The sequence below is a fragment of the Trachurus trachurus genome (assembly GCF_905171665.1).
Source record: "Trachurus trachurus genome assembly, chromosome: 4".
NCBI lineage: Eukaryota > Metazoa > Chordata > Actinopteri > Carangiformes > Carangidae > Trachurus > Trachurus trachurus.
Window position 1 is genome coordinate 8,310,454 of NC_139898.1, and position 23,898 is coordinate 8,334,351.

Below are 23,898 nucleotides of genomic sequence, written 5' to 3' on the forward strand. Positions count from 1 at the left end.
AACTTGCCAGATGCTCATTGAATGGAGTTTATAATCCACTTTCATGGTTGAGTGGGTCTTTTGTGATATGTTTTTTGTTGTGTGTTATACCCACAAAAGTAATATTCACATTATGCTATCCACAAATCCCCCCAGAGGCTTCACTTATTTTCGGTGCTGTAAATTCGTAATGTGTCATAAAAGATTTACCGAGTAAAGTGGGAAAGTGTCATGTCTTTGCTTTGAGCTCATGATTCTTTTAAATGGCAGTCCTCTCCCAGAACCACGTGGCATCGGCATCAATTAGTAAATAACAACACTGATAGAAGAAGAGTTGTTTCAAAAATAGTTTTTATTAAATACTACTCTGCCAGCTATCATAAATAAAAGAAAACATTATGTTATTATGTTCAATGTTCAGCTGTGGCTGTGTAAAAGGGAACGTCCCCAGGAGACCATCTGTTATGAGGGGGTCTCGGGGTGTTAGCCCCACTGGGACAGCTGAACCAAATCCCACAGCACCAGCTGGGAGAATTAAGCCTAGAATAAATAATGGGGGGACAGAGCACCTTTCGGCTGAGGACAAAACATCGTCTTGACAGGAACACAAATGGATTCTCGGTCCTAACGGCTTCAACTTTCCTTCCACTGACAAGGCCGAGTCAGGTCTTCAAAAAGCGTCCTCACAGCTGTGACATGTGACGTCATTCTTTCTTTTACAATGTCTCTTCAGTTGAGAGTCTGCGCCAGGATTTCATCTCCCTTCAAAGAAAAATCAGAAACAGAAATAAATATTATTATCAAACAACATTTCTCTGCTATTGCAACAAATTTACCACAAAATTAGGACGTACACGTTGCTGCCGGGCACTATCCTCTCCTGGTGCTGCTTCGTCAGGCTGAACTTTCTGAAGAAGGCAGGCAATTTGAGCTTTGCTCTGGACGACCCGGAGGAAACACTGAAAAGAAAAAAAAAAGGTTTTGTGTGTCAGTCTCAACAGCGTGGCTCGGGCCGAGCTGAGGTGCTAATGAGAAGCTTTTGTGGACAAATGTGCTGATTGACAATGGTGTGTGAATGGCTGCTTAAAATTCTTCAAATTCAACACACCTTACAAAGACAACAGGATGCACCAATGAGTCAAAGGTCAGACATTTTTAACCTGTATTTACGTATATAGCTGAGTGAAGATACCTAGGAAGCAGTACAAAACAGAACCTAAAATTAAACCAAACCAGTTCTTCCTGATGTTAATCTGTTTACACACCATTCTGTTTGTGATGAGGGTTGTTGTTTGGCCTCTATCCTCTCCCCCTCAGCTTCCTGCTTCTGTCTGTCCTCTTCTTCCTCCTTCTCTTCCTCCTCCTCCACCACGTCCTCTGGTATCTGCTCCCAAAGCCTGCTGTTGACCCACAGAGCCTCCTGCAGGCTCAGGCCATGACCTATGCCGGTCACGCGGCGACACAGAGGGCAGCTCACAGTCAGCAGCCCACTCCTGGTCCGTGACATCGTCTCCAGGCACAGATCACAGAAAGTGTGTCTGCAGTGGAGCACCCGTGGGATCCTGTCCATCCTCGAGTAGGGCAAGAGGCAGACACTGCACTCGCCATCCTCACACAGAACCATGGTTAAGCTGAAGTGGTCGGACAGGGGATGAAAGAAGTGATGATCAAAATTACTTGAAAAGAAACTATTGAGCAAGTGGCACAGATGACAACAGCTCAGTGTAGTAGATGCTTGGCCCTATAGTTCCACAAATTTTGGAGAAAATAATTAAATGTGATGTTAAAACACAAAATGAGAAAGAAAATTCACACAAATTAAAAACGAAAAGCAATTAAAGCAATTTGTAAAAAAAAATCTATTTTGAATTTGAACTATAGAGATATTATTTTGAGTAAACTGTCAAAGCAGGGGAAAACTTTAAAGTTAAAAAAAACAGAGGTTAGCCATAGGCCTAATACATCATGTTTATTCCCACTGTGTTATTGTGTCATTTCAGAAATGAACACACAATTAAATATTTAACAGTATCCTCAAGACTTCAATAATAAAACAGTACACTTACAGTATATCCCGTGACAGACTCTGCTCCTCAGACCTGATGTGGAAGTAGTGTCCCCTCTGACTGTACCACACAGCCGCACTGTGATGAATGAACAGGGTTAGCCGGCCCGTCTGCCGCCTGTTGGGAGTGTCTGATGTGTTTTGTGGGGGCGGAACAGAAATGTCTCTCCCTCCTCTCATGGCCCAAAACCCCTCACAGCCCAACAGCTGGGGAAGCAGGGAGGTGGAGCAGCTCTTTGTTCAGTGTGCGACGCAGGGCAGGTGGAGGGATGGGTGTGGGAGGTTTGAGCGAGGAGAGGGGTTGGGTCAGGGGGGAAGGCAAACAGTGGTATCAGACATAGAAAGCGCCTCCCATATTCAAATATGCATCTGTATCAGTATACATTTTGATGAATTAAATTTATCTAAAAGACAGGTTCAGGTTCCGTTTTCACAAAAATTGGGCTCGTCCGGGATTTGAACCCGGGACCTCTCGCACCCAAAGCGAGAATCATACCCCTAGACCAACGAGCCACACTTATATGGAAGTACAGATGAGCTTATAAACTTAATCTAACATACAGTGTTTAATGGTTTTTATGTCTCTGTTGCCTATGTATAAAACCTATTACTCAGTTATGCGTGCTTTCTCAATTCTGCTGCACTCAAAACCCCCGAAACATATGAACTATTTCTACCACACCTGTGAATGATGCAGTTAGCATGCTAGCTAATGCTAACGATTAATGGTAACTAAGGACAATCTTTTATTTTCGTCTATGACGACAACGGTTGAGCTCAGTGACATCAATGGACAGACTGTCTGTAAACCGGGCATCATTTAGCCAGAGGACAAACACCATAAAAACGCAGTCATGACACGTTATGATAAACTCGATATGTCCTGTTTAGTATGATTGGTTACTAGCTTGTTGTAGCTAGGCATTAGCTTCGATTGTCATAGAAGTAGAGTATCCTTGGTTTACCAGATTGTCCGCATCAATACATCACCGGTACACGTAAAAAGGGTGGGCTCGTCCGGGATTTGAACCCGGGACCTCTCGCACCCGAAGCGAGAATCATACCCCTAGACCAACGAGCCACGTGTCCAGAGGAGCCGACAAAATACCATTTATGTGATCCAATATGTGAAACTGGGCTTATTTAGTTCTATATATTTTTCTTAGTTTCACACATTCTCCGTATGTTAGTGATTATTCATATAACAATGATTACATACTTATTATCGGTCGTACTGCAGTCTCTGCGTCACTTCGGCTTCAGACAGCGTAAATAAAGCCTGTGGAAGCACGCCTCATTACAGTATGGGAGACATGTAAAACAACTCGTGTAAACAGTGTGTAACTCTAACAGGCCAGGTGGGCGCTTCAGAAACTCTTGATATGGTAATAATACCCGTGGACAGGTTATGTAGATGCAAAGATATGCCAAAATCGAACTTTCTCGTATCGTAGAGTTACGTAGTGCGTGCTGAGATCATAGATTGGAGGTGGAGTTACGTAATACGTGCTGAGGTCACATGTTGTGGGCAGAGTTACCGCCTGAAGCCTGAAAGCCATTGTATCCAGTGCAGCTGTGCCATGAAGTTCACCTAACGATGTAAACAAAAGTTTTTTAGACGTCGTTTTGACCGTAACTATGACATAAACGTTAACCATCTGATCAGCGGATGTATCGTTAGTTCTGTCATTGTACCTCGAGTGGTTTAACTCGCTCAGTGTGGTTATGGTTAACGTTAGTGGTTAATGCTGTCACAGAGGTTGCTAGGTTAACTTAGTCAACTTAACATCACACAAAGGTGATCCATAACACTTCATGCCAGATGGAGGCTTACCTGGGATCCCTGCAGAACCCTGACCTCAGGTAACACAGCCTGGCGCTGCACTGGCTGACTTTGTACTTTTGAGTGCTTGTTGATCATTATGTTATGGGACAATCGTGCGAATAATTCGCGCGTCAATATTTTTTTTCAAACCCCGGTTTTCATCACGAGTCCTTTCACGCGAATGTTACGCGGAAAAACGGGGTTTGAAAACAAATATTGCGCGAATTCGCACGAAAAATACGTCCCCGGTGTGAAAGGGCCTTAATGTGTAGTGGTATCCCATGAGATCCATCCAACATGACTTTGTTTTGATATGTTTGCCTCTATATTCCAGCTCCGTCCTCTCCTCATGTGAGCCAGAGCTCCAGGAGCTGATGAGACAGATTGATATAATGGTCAACCGTCAGAGGAGGGAGTGGGAAACTGAGATCCAGACCATGAGGTACAGGCTGAAAACCACAGAGGAGGAGCTGTTGACTTCCAAGAGTCTCATAGAGCGAAGAGACCTGGAGGTGAAGAACATGACCTTTTATTAAGGAGTGTTGAGTCTGAATCAGGCCTCATTTCCATCTAAGATGTGTTTTTACATCAATGTAATCACTCAATTGCCTTAAAGTTTGAACTGAGAGGGCCATCTTTGTCTTCAGTCATAGTAACATGAACTGTTGCATTGCCTCAGTGGTGTTATTACACAAATGTTTACCGTAATCCCTATTTTTACAACCACTACCATCTTCACCCCAAACACAGATCAAGCTGCTCCATAAGCAGGTGGAGGACGCTCAGACTGATCGACAAGAGTTAGTCGCCAAGTATGAAAAACGACTGCAGAAAGTCTGTGAAGAGGTGAGACGACTTGTTACACAAGTTTGGGTCAATTATTTTCATCTGAACCGTACTCAGTTCTAAAAGATGCAGCATGATGACTGAAGCACTTGATCCCTTCATCCTGCAGTTAGAAAAATTAAAGAGAAGTTACCACCACAAGCTTCAGCGCAAACAGCTCAAGGAGTCCAGTGCTCGATCGAAGGAGGCGGAGCTTTCGGAGGTGACCCAGCTGCATGACAAACTGAAGGTACAACAGTCTGTTTACCATCTTTACATCTGTTATGATCCCAGTTTTCTACAAACCTTACTGCTGCCATCCACTGGTCATGTTAAGCATAATCATCCTCTCCTCTCACTGCAGGAATATCACCGGCGTTGTGCAGAGTGGGAGCAGCAGCACATCCAGTACCAGACACAGCTGACAGCACTGGAGGCCCAGAATAAGAGTCTGACCGAGGAGCTCACACACGTGACAGTAAAAGCATAAAATTACTATTTAACATGTGATGCCAAGTCAGAGAGGGTTTAATGCTGAGCAAAAGTGGAGATCGGTGGAGTCGGTTTTCACACGTACTTCCTGTCATTTCATGTCCAGTCCCAGCGGGCGTCATGCCGAAAAGAGAGGGAGCACAGGGAGTGCTGTTCGGAGGTGCAGAGTCTGCGCTCTCAGCTGGTGAGGATCCAGGACAGCCTGCACTCACAGGAGCTGGAGCTGGAGCTGCAGCGGCTCAGGCCACTGGACATGTGTGTGGGACAGCACCAGAGAGAGCGGCAGGTTGGCCCAGAGTCACACACACATATATACAAGCTGAACACTGTGCACACACACTTTTAGTGCGGCCCTTACCATCCCATATGCAGGGAATAAAATAGATAAGTTTTTGCCAACAGCCTCTAAAACACAGTTACCCAGTGTAAATGAATGTGTGACCCACAGTGCAGAGAGGATGACCACAACAGAAAGAACATATCAGTGTGATGTTTAAAAAAGTAGAATCTATTATGACTCATGAAACTTCCCAAGATAATACTGATGTTGTATCATTGTTGTACTGCAGATCCCAGGACAGCCACAATGACTGTGATTCATCTGTAGTGAGGAAGCTGATAGACTGTCAGCTGATGCAGCTTCAGCTTTAAAATCACAATTACAACTGAAACAAGTAGCCAATTATTATATGACTGCAACTAACAATTATTGATTCATCACTTGACATGATCTCAAAGACCAAAGTTTTAAAAAATCTTTTCATTTCTGTTCTATCTTTTACTGTCATTTCATTCATAGCTTTTGGAGAAGCTGAAACCAGAGACTGTTTGGTTGTGACTGTGTACAGCTCTGGGGAAAAAGCTATATTATCATAATATTATCAATTGATAATGTTAAAAAAGTGTTATTTGCAGTTGTTTTGTATTTTTTTCTAATAGAAAAGTTTGCTGTTCTGTTCATCACAGCTGCAGATAGAGTCACGTGAACCTGGAAAATACAAATGCAACAAAAAAATGTGCTGATGTTATGTTGAAATTATGAAAGTCATTTTGTTACAGTGTGAATTAGACGCAGTGACAGCGAGGATGAAATGTAATCCCACCAACCGATGCTTCAACAGGTGTTTTCAGGGGAGCGGGAGGAACTTCACGCCATGCTGGACTCTCAGGACACATCTGTGCGAAGAACCAGTCTGGAATGCCAGAGGCTTCGGAATGAAGCTGCGAGACTCAACCAAGTCCTGCAGGACAAAGATCAGGTCATTCGGTGGGTGAACGTCTGTCTGTCTGTCGTTAACGTGTCTGTGGTGATGCAGTGCAGCAATAATTCCACCAGGGGGCATCCTACACTGTTGGAAGACGCAAGTGTGGAGCAGCTGCAGTTGTTCGTGTTCAAATGAAAGGCAGGAACAGGTGAAGTGAAAGTGACTTTTGGGTGTTTTGTGAACATTTTGTGTGTGTTTGTGTGTGTGTGCAGCTCTCTGGAGGACTGTGTAGCAGCACAGGGCTCGACTGGTATAGAAACCATGAGACTAGATCTGGAGAGAACTGCAAGCAAGCTTCACTTTGCCGAGACATCCGAGGTCCAGCTCAAGGCTGAACTGGCCTGTCTCAGAGAGAGGTGAGCGCTAGAGTCTTCATACGCCCCACATTTTTATTATCATCTTGGACATGAAGCTCAACCTTCTCAACAATGGTTTCCCTCTCATGTTTTGTCCCTGTCATGTTTGTGGTGGTTTACTCAGGCTGGACAAGGTGACACGGCAGAGAGCGGACCAATCACAGACAGAACAGGACCTGAGGAACATGAAAGCAGAGTGTGACTCTTCTGTTGCTGAGATGAAAAAGGTCAGAAAAGTTCTTCTCCTCCTCCTTCTCTGACATGCTGCATTTTCTTTGTCTCACCTTCAACAACATTTCAAGTCACAAACGTAACTTCCCTGCAGCTCAGAGAAGAGCTTCACAGGGCCCGGCAGCCTCACAGCGCGGAGGCGGAGGGGATGAGGAAGGAGGTGTCGAAGCTGAGCGGCGAGCTGCACCAGCGTGACCTCACCATCACCTCGCTGAGCGGCTCTCTGTCCAGCGTCAAGCAGCAGCTTCGCGGCGAGGCGGAGCGAGCGGAGCAGCAGGCGGCTCAGATCAGAGTGAGTAAATACACAGTAAATAATAAATGGTCAACGCTGGGGGTCACAGTTGTAACGGCACATTCTTTCCTTATCTGTCTGTTGAGTTGAAGCCTTTTTGTTGGTCTGATTTAAGTATCTATTTCATAAATATTTAGTCTGTTTAATAAATAATATAATTACAGTTCAAAAAGAGCTTCAGTCCTCCCCTGGTGCTGGTGGGGAAGTTTCAGAGTTTCAAAGTGTTGATATGAAAGAAAAGAGTTCTCAGGATTCTCAAGTCTGCGTCACTGATGGGTCAAATTAAAACTTATATCGCACCCAGTCACATTTATTGGTTTATACACATTCATTTTCAATTAGTCTATTTATTTATCTTAACTTCATTTGACTTCTAATAATTAAGCATCAACCTCAGAATAAAACAGTTATTGACTGAGTTTGAGCAATAAAGTAAATTCATAGAGAGACTCAATGTTAGTGAATGTGCAGCTCTCAAGTGATCACACAGTTTATCATGTACGACCCTACAGCTGCCATAGTGTGAATTCATATACAAAGCAGTTTGTTTTTCTAAATATAGAATTAATTTGTGTGAAATGGAACAATCAACAAATACGGCAGAAATAACAGGAAATTGGTTGTTGGTAGATGAGGGATTCCTGATTAAATCATATCATAAGGAGACAGTGAAGTGCTTGAAATTCAATGCCAAATGTTTTTCTTCTTCATCATTTGTTCTCAATCTGATAAATGCCAAAAATGTGATGCAACAGTTCATCGAATGTTGAACTGCCAATACGAAACAAAAACCACTCAATACTTTATTATTCTGATTCAACCAATGTATTGTGATTATTATTATTATTATTATTATTACCAGACAGAAAATGTTGGTGAGCTCTGCTCTGTCACCGAGAATAAACACTCGCAGCTGTCTGACATCTAACAGCAATTTTCAGTCAAAGGAAATTTGATAAATAGTTTTTCATTTCAAATTTGAAAGTCAGAGCAAAACCTTTTCTATTTTTCTACTTTTATCTTCCACAGGAAAGTACAATGATGCAAATGTGTTCATTTCAAGCACTAATGAGCTGTATGTGACCTGGAGGCTTCACCTCAACACATCACACCTGTAGGTTTAATCTGTGATTGGTTCCTGGACCAGTTGTGATGTCACAGAAACGTGCTCATACGTGCATTTGATCATGTTGTGTCCTGTGCAATTCACCTCAAACATCGAAGTAGAGCAACAAAAGGAGAAACACACTTTTGGGTGGAGGGAGGCTAGTTTTAAGTTCAGGTGTGACACATTAATGTTGAGGCGAAGGTCTGCGAGTGGCTGATGTTTCCATGGAAGACAACGTTAGAGAGTAGAGACGTGTCTGTGCAAAGTGAAGCTCTTGTTCCTGAAGAGCCTGCCACCTCATCATCTCCTGCTGGAGCCAATCATCTGCTGAGTGGGAGCGGTGCGGGCAGTGAAATATGTCACATTTGTCTTGTTTTTGACTTCCTCAGATGACTCAGACACAGCTGGAGACTCTTCAGACTGAGAACCACCATCTGAAGGGTCTGCTGCACAGACCGGAGTCTCAGTCCCCCAAGGTTCGTCTGCTTTGACATAGTTGTAAATGTAGTCATTACATGCTTTTACAGACAGACCTTTGACTTTATAAATCCGACTCATCTCTGTCTTTGATTTTTTTTCTCCATGAATCACCTCTCTCCTCTCAGAGGGGGGACACCTCGCTGGCCTCCCAGAGAGAGAGCTGTGCGTCCAGCAGCCGGGAACAAGACGATCAGCAGCTGAGGCCGGCTCTCAGTGAGACGCAGGCCCAGGTGGGTGTGTCCAGCCAGGACAGATACGAACGAGCCCTGCTCAGCCGCAGCACCACCGACCGACCACACCCTGCTCAGGACGGGTAGGTGCCATCTACACACACACACACAAGCACACAATTAGGAAGCTGAGTCTTGATGCGGTTGTTCGATTCCCCTGTAGGAATGAGGACACCAGACGTCACAAACAGCAGCAGGAGGTGCAGACGCCGCAGGAAGACACCACTCGCCACGAGGGAGAGATCCAGAGGCTCTTTAAGGAGCTGAAGACCCTGTCCCAGTCCCCCACAGACCACCCCCCCTGCAGCCAGGCACAAGACAGCAGCACTCACTCGTCACCATCCTCGTCCTTCTCTTCCTCCAGCAGCAAGAGGCGCACCAGGAGAAAGTCGGTGCCAGCTGAATCTGCTGCTGAGGGGCAAAGCTCCAGCTCAGATAACTCTCTGAATCTTGTATCCAGAGAAAAAGCAGTTACCCCCACCTCTCCACTGGTGAGAACACAATAGTAGCGCTGTCGGAAACCCCCCCACTGTGCTTTTTGTTTTTAGCGAATGATCCTACAGTCGTGTTGTGTTTTCCTGCTTCCCAGGAGTCGGCGTCACCTGCCGACATCACGGTCTCTCGTTTCATGAAGGAGGAAACGCTGCGGAGCAGTGAGCTGTCCCAGAAGCTGGACATCCACATCAAGAGCCTGGTGGAGAGCAACGACAAGACCGTGTCCAAGTACCTGCCCAGCGTCTCAGGGCCGGAGTCGGCCGAGTAGCTGTTACATGTCAGACGATTCACATGCACAGCTGATGAGCTGAGTTTTTTTTATTCTAGATAATGTTATTTATCCGTGTGCAGCCACAGTGGAACCAAATAGTTTGTCTGTATCTGCAGCAGTTTATCTGTAAACGTACTAAAGAGGCTTCAGGTGTGGGCGCTTGTTGTGCCCAAGATGTTTTTATGTTACGCTGTGATCCAGTCCAGCTTGTGCGGGGGCTGATGTCTGAGTGTTTGCACGATGGGGAAAAAACATGCTGTTGTTGCTGCTCTATTGGGGCTAATGTTACCATTTAGTGACTAACCCACGACGCCTCATCGTCTCTGGAAGTTCAGGTTTCTTTATTAGCTTGTGGGTGAAGTTCGTCTGGACTGTGCTTTTAATAGACTGAAATGGCCTTAAAGGGATAGTTCAGCATTTTGGCAAATTGGCCCATTGCCATAATCCCTATAGTTTTAGAAGTCGGTTTGTTACCTTTAATTGTCGGTGCAGGCTGTTTTTAGAACGGCGGAGCAGAACCGTGAGCTGCTCAGAGCTACGCTATGGAGGCTAATGGGAGTTCTTGGTTTCCCTCATCAAACTCATCAAATACACAATCCAACAACTCCAAAACGCTCTCGTGGACAAGTTGTGACCTGCACATTCACCACGCTATGAGATAACAGAACGTTACCAGACAGAGTTGTTTTAGAGGTAAATTCATGCAAAACCGCTGATGCGCGTTCCCGTAAGGACAGTTTTTCGGCAAGCAGTCTCTGCATTTACCTCTAAAACAACTCTGTCTGGTAACGTTCTGTTATCTCATAGCGTGGTGAATGTGCAGGTCACAACTTGTCCATGTGAGCGTTTTGGAGTTGTTCGATTGTGTATTTGATGAGTTTGATGAGGGAAACCAAGAAATCCCATTAGCCTCCGTAGCGTAGCTCCGCCGTTCTAAAAACAGCTTGCACCGACAAATAAAGGTAACGAACCTACTCCTAAAAGGCAATGGGCCAATTTGCCAAAAATGTTGAACTATCCCTTTAAGAAGTGCTCGATCATTCATTGTGTATTCTGCCGTATTCAGACCTGACACCTCACAAACTGTAGCTGACGTTTAGCCGCTGAATCCCACCTGAGCTACTTTTAGACATTGAGCGTCTTCTTGCTCCTTTGCTCCTTTTTTAAATCATCCGACGGTACATTTTCCAATTCTTCCAGTGGCCTGAAATGCAGCGTTGACGGGCACTCTGCATTAACACCCAGAGAAAAGAATGTGGGCCTCAGCCAAAGCAGCGTCCATCCGTCCGCCCTGCACTGTCTCTGAGACACATATGTACATGTCTGTCCAGGCGTCTCAGACAGCAGGGAGGAGGGGGCAGCCGTACTGTAGCTCTCCTTATTCTCTTGTTTACTCATCTCCTAACCCCCCCCCCCCCCCCAGCACCACCACCACCCGAAGGCCCTCCAGCTAGTAATGCAGGAATGTGTGCACCATGCCAATGCTGTCATGAACCTTCCCCTGCGGCCTGCTTTGTCCTCACCATTAGAAAGCGTATGGAATGTTAATATCAACCATGTGGGGCGCTGAACCTCAGAAACACTCAACGGCCACCGGGGGAATAGTTGTATTTTACTGCGTGGCTAATGAAGGACACACCGATGGAACGACAATAAAGTGAAAACAGTTCTGAATAAATGTGTTTTTCATCTCTGCTGTCAAACTCTTACAATAACAACACAGGAGTGATGTTCAGCTGTCTCTGAGTGCAGTGACTTCTCGCTGCGGTATTTGGTAGCCTGTGTTGCTAGCACTGTAAGCCCCAACAAACAGCGCTGAGGAATTTGGCAAGGCAGGCATTCCTCTGGCTCTCTGTGGAGGGAGGTGAAAAGGTTTTTATATGTGGAGATTCCTTGAAGGGGCCTAGTAAGAGGGAGGAGGAGTGAGGCTGATTCAAGTCCAGGGAGAGTTCAGACTTATTTACATAATGCTTCACAGGAAAAAATTGCTTCAGGCCACAAGATGATTGAGTAATTGCTAAATTGATTAGTGTAATGAATTGAATTGCCCGCATTAGGCTCTTAACTCTATCAGGACATCTAGTGCTGTGATGCAAACAGTGGACATCCTCCGAAAGGCACGGCCGTTTGCTTTAGATGATCACTTCCTGCATCTAATGATTAGCCTGTGCTTCAAATGGCATTTTAACTATTCAATAACATTGGAGAAGTTTTGGACAACCATAACCCTAACCCCTGCTCTAAATTGATCCACAGGGGTCAAGGTCCTCTGACTTTTAATCCCAAATATTAGCAGATCCCACATTTCCTATCATGAATACACAAGTAATTTTGCTTTTTTATACTTACAGTCATTTTATTTAGGCTTCAAAACTCATAAAAGTGGTACCATTAGTTAAGTTTATCACTTTGTAGTTTATTATTTTACAGTAATCCCAAAGCTCCTGTAAAGATGCAGCATTGTACAGACCCTCTCTGCTCATGTCTTTCAGTCTCTTCGCCCCAAGTTTGTAATCTACTAATGTCCTGCTGAAAAAACTGATAGATAAATTTTATTATCCATTTTGGAGTTTCTTGTTTCTACCTAATGACGTCATCAGGGGTGTTTTTTACACCTCAGACAGCTCCTCTAAAGCCACAGGTGACTGCTTGCTCAGTATGAATAAGGTCTGAGTGCCCAACACTGTAGGAGAGCTGATGTGCAGTGATGCCGAGTCTGTGGTTGTTACAGCAGAGCTGAGCAGCAGAGGGAGCACTTCTCATATCGCTGCACTGTCACACTGAGGTCAACAACACTATCCACTCTGCCAAGTCAGATACTCCTCTGTTAATTCAGCCGCTTGCGTCTTGAGTTCTGCGCCTTGAAAGATAGTTTCCCTGCTCCTGTCATGAAACAGGAATGTATCCGCAGTCCAACACCATACTTCACGCCTCGTGTCACAAACCAGACGTTTTAGTGGAGGACCTGTTGAGCTCTGACCCCAAATGAATAAATATGTGAGTAAATCTGGCAAAGGTTCAGAATCCACCATCGGAAAGTTGCTCCAGATTATCATCTTATCTGGAAAAGGGAGAGAAATCTGAGGTATTTGTTTGAGGAATTTCCTCTTATCTGTAGGATCATAACTTGTCATGGGAATAAAGAATGAAGATAGATTGTTTGTGCAGAGGCCTGACTTGTCTCTGTAGGATTGCTCTGAGGCAGTGCAGGTTGGTGGGAACTTTCTCTGCCAGTCAGCTGCCAGGAGATTCCTGAGGGGTGGATGCGTGGGTGGTAATCACTGTGATGATTGATTAAGATAATAGAGCAGAATTAATGTTTTTTTTTTCTTAACATAGAGGACTTATAGTTTGTTTTTGAATGAAAATATCATCAGCATGGTCCAAAAGGAGAAAGTGTGATTCATGTTGCTCCACAGTGATGAACTGCTCCAGTCACAGATTGTTGCACCTTGACAGACATGATGGGCAGGACATGTTTTTAAGGCATAACTTCCTTAATATGATAAAGAACACTTTTCCCAGAATTGTTGCAGCCTTGCATGAAATCTCTGATGCGCATCTCAAGGCATGCTCCACATGTGCCCATGTCCCACTTTAAGCTTCTGCCTTGTCCCTCATGTGATGGGGAAGTGTCATTGTCCTGGGTGGGTGGGTGGGTGGGTGCAGGACAGGTTGTGGCTGGGCTCGTCTCGTGCAGCCGGACTCCGGACGTTCGCTGCAGGATCCTCGGAATGCTGCGGAGACAGAGGGGCGCGTCCTTATCGGCCCCGCTCGGCGCTCTGTGCCAAGGGAACTGTGCCAGAGAGGCCAAGAGGAAAAGACTCATTCCTCTGAGGCACAATGAGTGCGTTTACATGCACGCTACTGTCCCACATACAGAATGTGTTTGTTTGTGTACCGTGGCATCATGTAAACAGTGTTGGAAGAGCTCTGGAGATCTTTTACTGAAACAACAGAGGAGATAGCGAGATACCAAACCATTGAAACACAGAAGCTTTCAGCTGCATCTCATGGTCTTCCTCGGGGCATGGAGTTCACCGACTGGTCATGGTGATGGTGCACTTACTATCACATGATCAGAATTTAAAATTGTTGATTACAACCCTGTTTGTGTTCAAGGCCCTCTGGTGTCAGATGTGAGTGTCCTCTTCTTTTTTTGGTAAGTATTATAATCCACTCTTTGTAGAAGTTAGCCCTGAGTGATACTGCTGCACCTCCCCCTCTCTCTCCTCCTCTCTCTCCTCCTCCTCCTCCTAAATGACCCAGCTGTCGCAGCTGGCTTTAGACTTTTTTTTTTTTTTTTTGAAGTTATCTCCCTGAAGCAGGTGAAGGCTTGAGTGCAGTGATGGAAGCTGCGGGTTACAGCTTACTGGTGGTGGCTGCTGGTTTCATCTGGCACCACTGCTGTATGTGCTGATGTAGATTAAAGCTACAGCTGGAAGCTGAAGGTGGAGGATGACCTGGAAAACTGAAGAAGCTGCAGCTGAGGCCACTTGTGTTGTACTCAACGCTGCCAAAACTAGTGGGGAGGCAGCTGGTGGTCAGATAGCCAGGGTGTGCTCTTCAGGCTGAGGCTGGCAGCAGCAGCTAACATGACATTTATGAGGAGGTTGTGGCTTTTACTGTGTGTGAGAGTGAAGTCAGTGAAGCAGGTGGAGGTGGGTGCAGGAGCTGGAGCTGGATGGAGTTTAGTAGCAAAATGCTGACTTTGACTGGATCTGAATCATATTATAAAAATGAGAGTGGTCTCAACTAAAAGACAGAACAAGAAGTGGTCATTTATTACATTTATTAGAGGTTATTAAGTTACATTCCTTACCGGTATTATTTCATTTGTTTTCATGGTCTGGTTCAACAAAGTGTCAGATAAACATCTCTTTCCATAGACTCTTCATCTTCCAAGGAACTTCAGTATTTTGTTTGTCTCCTCTGGACGATCCAGATGGTGAGTTATCGCTTACTTGACTGCAGGCTGTAAGAGACAGGAGGACACAAAATGTATTTATCAAGATAGATGACAGATGATCAAAATGGCGACAAAATATAAGCCACCTTTTGAGTTTATGACATGATTTGAGAATTCATCATTCTCTATATGTTTGTACTTGCTCTCATCGCAGTGTTTTAAATTAAAGTCTTTGAAATTACAGGTGGCGTCTCGCTCTGAGTAAAGGCTTCAGGCCAGAAAAGGGAGGAGCTGTCGAAGTTTGGGGGCCTGTCAGCCCGCGGCAGAGTTAACACCGTATGTGTAAAATTTCAAATCAACATCAAACACATTGCAGAGAAGTCCTTTGTCAACCGGTACTCATCACTGCTTTTTGTACCAGTTGGTCTCAGTGTCCCTTGGACCCTCTATCCTCCTTCTCACTAACAAAAAACTACAAATTTGCGACAAAAAACAGTGATGGACGGCCCTATGGCTCTTACATTAGGTTGTTGAATAAATAATGAATAACAAAAAACAACTAAAGATGCAGACAGTTGGATTGGACCAGACTGCAAAAGCTGAATAGCAATAATAAATCAAATCCCCACCACCCAAAGGACAGTCTTTATTAACTGCTCACAATGAACTATCATTGAAGGTCATGTTTAATCATTAGCAAAATGCAGGTATACTTTGATATAATTAGTTAATGTGGTAACTAACCCATTGACTGGCCATATCACCAGTTTAGGCTGTTCTGGCATTAGCTTATAAAGATATAAACTGTAAATCTTGGATGATGGGAGAACTGAAACGATGACCAGCGCTGATATGAACGATCAGCTGACTGTGATCAATAACTGCAGAGATATTGGTTTGTGTGGTGCTGTGGTTTCAGGCAGCCAGAGCCTCATTAGTATTGAAATCTTTCAGCAAATTGGATTCAGAAATCAGTCTCACTTACAAAGTTTATTAAAAATGTATAGAACTTGTACTTTTAATGAGGTGGGATGAGCTCTGTTAAATTCCCTGCACAGTTTCATGTAGCCCCGAAGCCACAGATCAGTCGGCCCCAAAATAATCATAAATTCTTGGAAAAATGGAGCGTCGTCTTGTTGATTTTGTCAGAGCAGGAATTCTCTGAAGTGGTATGTGTGCAGGCTTTGATGCTGACTTGTGTTATGTAAAAACTATGTTGAACATTTCTTGTTCAGTCACGGCTAATGAGGGCGTTCGTTTGGTTCGTCTGGTGTAATTCGTTTGCAGATTTTCCCCTGGGACCACAACATTGTAGAAAAGCCTCATTTCCCCTTCTCTGTCCTCTGCAGTGTAATACACAGGTCTAACTGGCTCTGACTGCTGTGCATTGTGCTGCAGGACTGAGCTGTGAGCTCTGATGTAATGTGTATGGGAACCAGACTCCTGTGGCCGTGGTGGTGAATTATTTTGAATGGCGTATCCTTTCATTTGTAGCCTATATTGTTGCAGCCAAAACTGTGCAATCACAAACTGTAGCAGAACCACAAAACACTTGGACTGGACTTGTTCACACATCACATAAAAATACAGTTTTAGATGAAGTGCTGGGAGCCAGGCAGTCTGTGAAAGCTGAGATATACTTGATATTGTTACGCCTGAAAAGGAAACTACAAAGGAAAAAAAAAAAAAGAGTGAAGCTGATTATCATCTGCACTAGCTATGTATTCGTGGGTATACTGATGAATCAGCCGGAGAAAGAGCCAGTTTGCATTCTTTCCCTCAGTGACATGAACAGCTGGACATGTTTTGATTTGTTTCGGGAGAAAAGACGCAGAAAGGGGCACGATGAGGTGACGCTCATACTCTGGTTTCCGAAACCTCATCGTTCCATTTAACTGGAAGGAGATTTCAGTAGAACTTGTCAAAACCTGCTGCAAAATGTGATTTCAACATCATGCTCTGTCTTTAATTAGATTCATAATTTATTTTCTCAGCTGGCCTTGGATCTTGTAGTGATTAGTAAACTCTTGTTGTATTAGTTCAACCAATAACAAGAGAGTAAAGAAACCTGTACTGGTTGGTTGGACTGTAGCGACAAAAGGATGGGTTGCTATGGTCAACAGGTGTATGGTCACTAGAATATGAAGTCTATCGATTATGGTGCCCACCTCATGATGAACTCTGAGGATAACTCTCTTGAGACTTTTACTTTTTGTCTAATGTCATCATCAGGTCAAATTCAGTTTGTCCAACACTTTGACTTTTAACCTGCACAGCTATAATGACATTCCCATCAGCCTCAGCTGTTCTCGCTTTTTAGTGGCGACAACAAATGCTAACATGCTTCACTAATTGCATATGTGATGTGATATGTGGTAACATGGCAACATCACTATTTATACAGGGACATGCAGTCATATACATGTCTGTATGGGTTTGGTCTTAGTCTTAAACTCAAAGTACCACTGTAGCTAAATAAAGCCTCACAGAGTTGTGAGTGAAGTTTGAAACTGTGAAACTGTAAAATGCAAAGCATTACGCATTTCAGTCCATTACAGTTAGGCCCGAAGTGACTGTTGTTGTTCCATTGGTAAGTAGATATGCTTGTTGTTCCATACATGTCAACAATTTCTAATGCTCTCCACTCAGGTTTCATCAATTAAACCCACTAGAGTGTGACTCAACTGATGCTAAATCTTCAGTTGAGCCTCAAATGGTTAAAAGCACTGTGAAAAAGAAAAACATGATTTTGAAATTTGACATTTATATTTCTTTCACAAAACATATTCTCCTCAACAGTCCACACAGACGATGTTTTTGGTTATGTTTTATCTGCCACATCTGTTTCCACTGTACTTAGTTTGCATTGTGTTTTTTATCAGTTTGGATCTTTTTCTTTTGAATTTCTGGTGTTTTACTCCATTTTTAAAACTGGACAAGTGAATGAAAACACACTTTCAGTCTTGTTTCCTTGCGAAAGACTTTTATCTCTCCGGGTTGCTAAAAAGGTATTAAAATGAAGCTGCTTAGGAAGAGGTCGTCATTCTTTGGTTGAACTGTTTATATACAACATGTAATGAGCAGTCATTAGCAGATGATCTACTACAGAGGGCCACAAAACAAAAAAGCTGAAGAACTAGTGGTCTCCAGATCAGTGGTTTTAGTGAGTTAAAACAGATTTAATGTCAAGATATTTTCCCAGTATCTAAAAATAATCTCAGCATTTCCTTACCCTTTGCCTCACGTCCAAATCTCACAGCTTTGGTGCCAAGAGCTGCTGCTTAACTGATGAAAATATATTTCAAGCAGTCAGCGATGACACAGAATGATCTACTCTGACTATACTGACCAAACAAAACAAGATGCTGAAGTGGACGGTGTAAAAGTGTGTGCGCCGTTTCTCAAGAGGGGACATCTTCACGCTTCATTACTCGCAGGCAGCTGCTGCCACTTGACAAGGAGGTGGGGGCAGATAACAACACTGTTATCAAGATGATTTTCACTCAGAAAGGATTGTTTTTAACTGTCTTCTCCAAGAACGCACCCCACCCCCCTTCTCCCAGCTGCCACTGAAGTATGCAGGAAGCTTAAATCATCAGACTGTACCCAGCCCTATACCACTTACTGATCCTCTTATGTAACATCTTTTACCTCCCTTTCCACATTTGAAATTCCACATTTATTGACGTGTGACAAAGCACTGGGTCTGAATTTGAGATCCAGCAGCTTGAAAATGCATTTCCACCTCGTCCAGAATCTCCAGAGCTAATTCAAACATCCTCTCAGTCAGACTAAAAACATTACTGACCCTAAACAGCTTCCCTTCCTTTCATGCCTGAGTCAACTCTGGCGCTTCTGTGTGTTTAAGTCTTTAATTACACTAAGCCATAAAATTGTCAGTGTTGTTGGAGATCACAGAGAAAATTGTCGTCACCTGTGGGGATCACTCTGTGGGCTCATAAATCAACAGGTTCTCGCGGTTGCAACTGAAAGACACAGAGATGGGGCAGCGTTGAAATCCACATTTCGAAGTATTACATACGTAGGTGCAATGATTTTAGTCAGACTGTGTTTGACTAACAAAGAAAAACTAACAAGGCATAAAAACGTGCAAAGAGAGGCCAAGAATGTGAGGCATTCATCCATTACACAAACAGGATCTGAGTGATGTGTGATTGTTGGAGGTGTTTAAAGTCCTGTACTGTGAGAAAGTTATTTACATGATTTATCTGATGGTGGCGTGTACACTGTTGACAATATAATACGCTGAGGTTTTGAGGGATTATTTGTTTATTTATATAAGCTTTCTGGATTCACTGCAGAGGCGTCCAGGGCAGAGGAAACCGAAGCGATTTTATACTGTGTCTGTATCTATGTCACAAAACGTGATGAATGTGCTTCTGCTTCAGGTGCCTCTTTATTGTTGCTCTGCAGTTGCGGCCCTGTGTGTGTGTCGTCACGTAGTGGCCACTTCTCAGTGTGCTATCAGTGGTCTGCAGGTCTCCTCCCACGCTGTCAATGCACTCGCCCCGGCCGCGCTGCACATGTTGCTGTACTCAGGGTGATTTTGTATGCAAATGGAAACGCTTCCTGTCCTCTATCTGCTGGGGCCAGGGTGGGATTTCCTCATTCCTGACGTCTGACCCCTCCACTCCCCTGTCTCCTTTTCCCCTTTAACTCCAGTCTACCATCTGGAGATAGAGGTTATCGCAGCAGGCCTGTGGCCCCCTCTGTGTTTGTTCAGTTTGACCCACATTTACTGAAGCGCTCTGCTGACATGGTGTCATTAGTAAACATTCAATGATTTTCTGATTGTTGAGATTATTATCGAAATACAGATTCCCTCAAAAACACCAGGGGTAGCTTCAGCTACAAAATAAAAGCGTTTCAAATAGGAGGAAAGGACTGGAAATTAATTAATTATTATTAAAGTTACTCACGTGGAGTTTAGTGTTTCTTTAAATGGAGGATGTATATCAAAAAGTTTCTAACATCCGATTTTTTTTCTTTTTTTCTCCTTTTAGCTAAGATTCAGGGTAAGATTTATGGTTGCAAACATTGCTGTTTTTAGTTCTGTGTTGTGGACAATAAATCTAAAGGGTCACATTATGATTAAGCAGCTACAATCAATATTTTCATACTGAAAATCAATCACAGGACTACTTGTCTGTGAAAGACGTTGTTTGTAGTGACAACAAGACCCACAGAATTACCTCAGCTCTACTGAGCTTTATAGGTTCTTAGCTTATTGTTTCATCAGTAAATTAATCAAACATTATTTGTATAACACTTTTCACACAGGGTAGTGCAGGTTAAAGTGCTTCACAGTTGACTGGAAGAGAAAAAGGATAAATCAAATGAGAAAGCTGACTGTGAGACACAATGAAATATAGTTTAAAAAGCTATAACAACACTAGCAAACAAAGAAAACAGGGGAATTATTAACTCTCCATTTTCATCTTGTGACATAACTTCACTGTGACAGTTCCCTCTAACCTCTGCTGTGATTTACAGCACAGCTTTCTGCAGCGACAAAAAAGCACTTCCTGTCCTGAAACGAAGCACACAAAGTTTGCAGCGACGCTCAGAGTGGAACATTGAGCTGCTACAGAGACCAAACACAAGGCTAAAGGAAAGGAACGCTGAATGAATGTAATTGCTCAGTATCTATCTATATCTAGATATATCTACATTTTACTGACAACCATCAACCCAAATGAAAGAAACGTTCATGTTGTTTATGCAGTTTTCTTTCCACTGTTTCATATGTATGTATATAAAAATTTGTCGGCCTCTTGTTTTGCTTTTTTGTGTGAAATTCAAGTTTTCCAGTATCTGTAAAAAAAAAAAAAATTAATCAAAATCCAATCAAAAAATCTAAGATACAGAACTGACTCCACACTGAAGCTTTAACCATAGGTAAATACTGTCTCTGGTAAGAAAGAGTCAAAAAGGTCGGGAGCCTGTTTGAGAGGTTGATCGTGCCACAAGTTAGGGTTAGGGTACATTATACTGAGCATGCCAGTAATATACAATGTAAAATATTCTCACAATATTTTATGTTGATAAAAGTGGACAAAGGAACAATAACAATATGATCTGGTGTGTTACAGTTTCAAATAAATACTTTGTGTGCGTCCTGTAGTTTATTGCAGTTCAATTGTGATAAAGTTTAGAGTATTCCCTCTTGTGTGCACTTGCGTGTCTCTCCGGAAACACTTTCTCCAGACACCACAGGGAAAATGGCAGAAATTGGCCACAGAAATCCAAGGGAACATCCGTAATTTTAGAAAGGAATGTCACATTCCTTTGCAGTTGACTGAGCCCAGTCTTCCAGAGTGCCTCCTATCAGGAAGTGCTGCACAATGGGAGCAAATTGCCAGAAACACAAAGTCAGACATTTGGGACAGAGGTGGGGGCAGACAGAGGAAACTGTGTCAGGCACTGCTCACAGACAATAACCTTTGCTACCAAGCTTAGATCCAACAATAAATATAGCCAGGCATAAAATGGACAGTCAAATAATCTGAGGAAAGACCATGACTTAGAAAGACCTCAACAGTGTTGAGCTCAAATGTTGTATTACTCTATTTATGTTAATGATCTTAATAAACTCTGGAAAATAGGCATAAATTCCCAATCATGATCAGTTGAGTATGCACAAAAACCTAATGTAACACTATGCACTATACTAAATTATCTAAGTGCAATTTTAATCTGCAGTTTTAAAATGATTGGATGTTGGAAGGAAATTATAAATGAGAGAGAGCGCCACCAAAGCAGCCAATTTAAATACTCTTTAGTTAAATACATCACAATATGTTTCTCTTTCTTTTTTATGGTCAACATTCACCCTGTCTCTCCCCCTTGTAAAATGGAAATCCCAGTGTTTAACCCTTGCCTTCAGGGCTGTAAGGTATTTGGCCTCTGGTGGAGAGGTCCACCACCTGCTCTCTGCCTGACACTGGGCTGTTTCTAGGCTTCCAGCACCGGGGAATCCGTCTCAATCCACTGGCTGATGAGCAGATTGGGGGCTCCACTCTCCACTCAGCTAATCGACATCTTTATCTGGCCTGAAGGCGACGCCTCTCCCCTGCCATCTGCCTCTACGGGGACTGCGCCAGGCCTGTGCGGGTGGGTGGGGAGGGGCGCAAGACGAACGTACATGCATACAAGCATCTGTGTAAGCTGAGATTCATTGTTTAGACCTGGCCGTCTCTTCGAATCCACAAATGATGGTGAATAGGCTATGGGGTTTAATGACAGGTTTTTCGCGATGAGCAACAACGGCTGGGCCTGTTAAACAGTCTGGGCATTTGTTCACAGCTGTAAGTGAACTGCAGCTGATGTGACAGTGCACGCTTCCTCCACCTGCTTTCAATATAATGGTTTTTAAGAATGTGGACCAGAGAAAGGGAAGATTACTCTTGAATAGGTCCTCTCTGTGAGGAACAGGTGGTAGATTCACTTTGTACAGAATGTGCTTCATATTTGAGGTTACTCTCTTCTTTCTGTTTTGCGTACACTGCATTCTTGTTGCAGGAGTCCATATGGCGGGGGGACTGACAGGTGCATCTGCCTCTGAGCTGGAGGGCAGGAGATAGGCTGCTCTGTGCTTTGTTTCCCCCCAAACATCTGCCCCTTAGCCTGGAGCTCCGTGATGTCACATTACACAGTCTTCTGCTTTAAAAAAGTCAAACGTTTCAACAAAATGTGCATCTTGAGCTGGACTCATCTCTTATTGTGAAGGTTATTCTTCCTCAGCTCATGGCAACATATGGCATATGCTCAAATAAACTTAGAATAATCAGTTGGACCACCTATATTTGGTGAAATTCCTCACAAGTTACAACTTGTTTATACCACTTCTTGTTGCCTAAATCTTCTCTCAGATAAGTTATTTTTTCAATAAACAGTAGGCAGTATTCAAACAGACAACTCTAGCACTAGAAGGAGCGCTCGTGTTGTCTGTTGACACAAGATCTGTGTTATGAGCAAAACACAAGCTGCTGTTTTCCTCAAATCACCAATTGAGCTGAACACCTTCTAAAGGTTTCTGCAACATGGCAACAAGGGAGTTTTAAGCAGCAGCTGCTCTACACACCATTGAAAACTCATATACGTAGATAGAAAAAACACCTTCAGAATAACAAAGTGTCACAACACGTCCTGCTCTCCTCAGTCTGCATGTGTGAAAACTATCATAACCAAAAGATGAAAGATGGAAATAGCAGGACTGTGGATTTTATTCATTATTTTCTTTCATGACTTGGTCGACACCTCCTTAACTGAATGAGTCTTTGTTCACTGTGCGGATGTGGTGACTCAAAAGCTGCCATTGTGTTTGAAGCGACAGATGAGACAATGCTCACCTGTCTTTGATGGTGGCCGTCAAGACACTTTGGCTACAGTAAGAATTGTGTCGTCATTATGAGGCAGACTCGTTCATCTTCCTATTTACCAGGAATTATTTCTGGACTCTCAAAATGAGTCTATAATGTTTGTTTTTACATAATGTTATGTGTATCAAACAGTCATCAGTCATATCAGGACACACTCACTGAATTTGGTCCTAAGTCGGCTCATTTCACCGTCTCATCTGTGGTTATGTGCAATATGTAAGTCATACTTATTACTGTTTTTTCAAGGAACTTGATTTTCTTTGTACTCATACCTACGATGGCAGATGAAAACATAACCATAATAGGCTATAATACAAAACAATACAGCCATTAAAATGCCAAATGTAAAATAACATAGAGCATAAACCCACGATATGAGTGATTAAAAAATTATCAATTAAATGTATGTTACAATTAGACAGTGTAATATAAAGTAAGAAACTTTCTTTTTCATATTTTTTTTTTATGTACTCCTCTGCTGAGTGTTGTAAATGTTATTGTAGTGATTTCAGAGAACTCAACCCAGTTAAATTTAGCTGAATGGGGCTGAAGTGGAACAGAGTGAAAACCACTGAAGCGATGAGCCCCCATCATGAAAATATTTGTCCTTGCCTTATCTGTAAACAGCATCACCCACAGGCATAGCTCTGTTTAGATTTCCTCGCTGGTTCAC

The 23,898-nt window shown here is 43.2% G+C and overlaps 2 protein-coding genes and 1 long non-coding RNA gene across 3 annotated transcripts in view; 1 reads left to right on the plus strand and 2 right to left on the minus strand.

Moving 5' to 3' along the window:
* Positions 1-354: 354 nt before the first annotated feature.
* LOC310984589 (uncharacterized protein) lies at positions 355-2,231 on the minus strand. The gene is made up of 4 exons (XM_083969841.1): positions 2,046-2,231; positions 1,245-1,610; positions 834-938; positions 355-741 (listed from the first exon to the last, which is right to left on the minus strand). Exons 1-4 carry the CDS (start codon positions 2,222-2,224, stop codon positions 696-698), a joined length of 696 nt encoding a protein of 231 aa, XP_083825967.1. The 5' UTR covers positions 2,225-2,231; the 3' UTR covers positions 355-695.
* Positions 2,232-3,610: 1,379 nt separating this feature from the next.
* cep63 (centrosomal protein 63) lies at positions 3,611-10,583 on the plus strand. The gene is made up of 14 exons (XM_083969566.1): positions 3,611-3,907; positions 4,204-4,381; positions 4,620-4,715; positions 4,825-4,944; positions 5,059-5,172; positions 5,293-5,472; positions 6,308-6,453; positions 6,664-6,807; positions 6,932-7,034; positions 7,133-7,330; positions 8,828-8,914; positions 9,044-9,231; positions 9,312-9,639; positions 9,738-10,583. Exons 1-14 carry the CDS (start codon positions 3,867-3,869, stop codon positions 9,909-9,911), a joined length of 2,097 nt encoding a protein of 698 aa, XP_083825692.1. The 5' UTR covers positions 3,611-3,866; the 3' UTR covers positions 9,912-10,583.
* A 4,108-nt stretch (positions 10,584-14,691) lies between these two features.
* LOC310984626 overlaps positions 14,692-23,898 on the minus strand; it is a 30,102-nt gene continuing 20,895 nt past the window's right edge. The window contains exon 3 of the long non-coding RNA XR_014595319.1: positions 14,692-14,889. This is a non-coding gene — a long non-coding RNA (uncharacterized lncRNA). The remainder of the gene's footprint in view (positions 14,890-23,898) is intronic.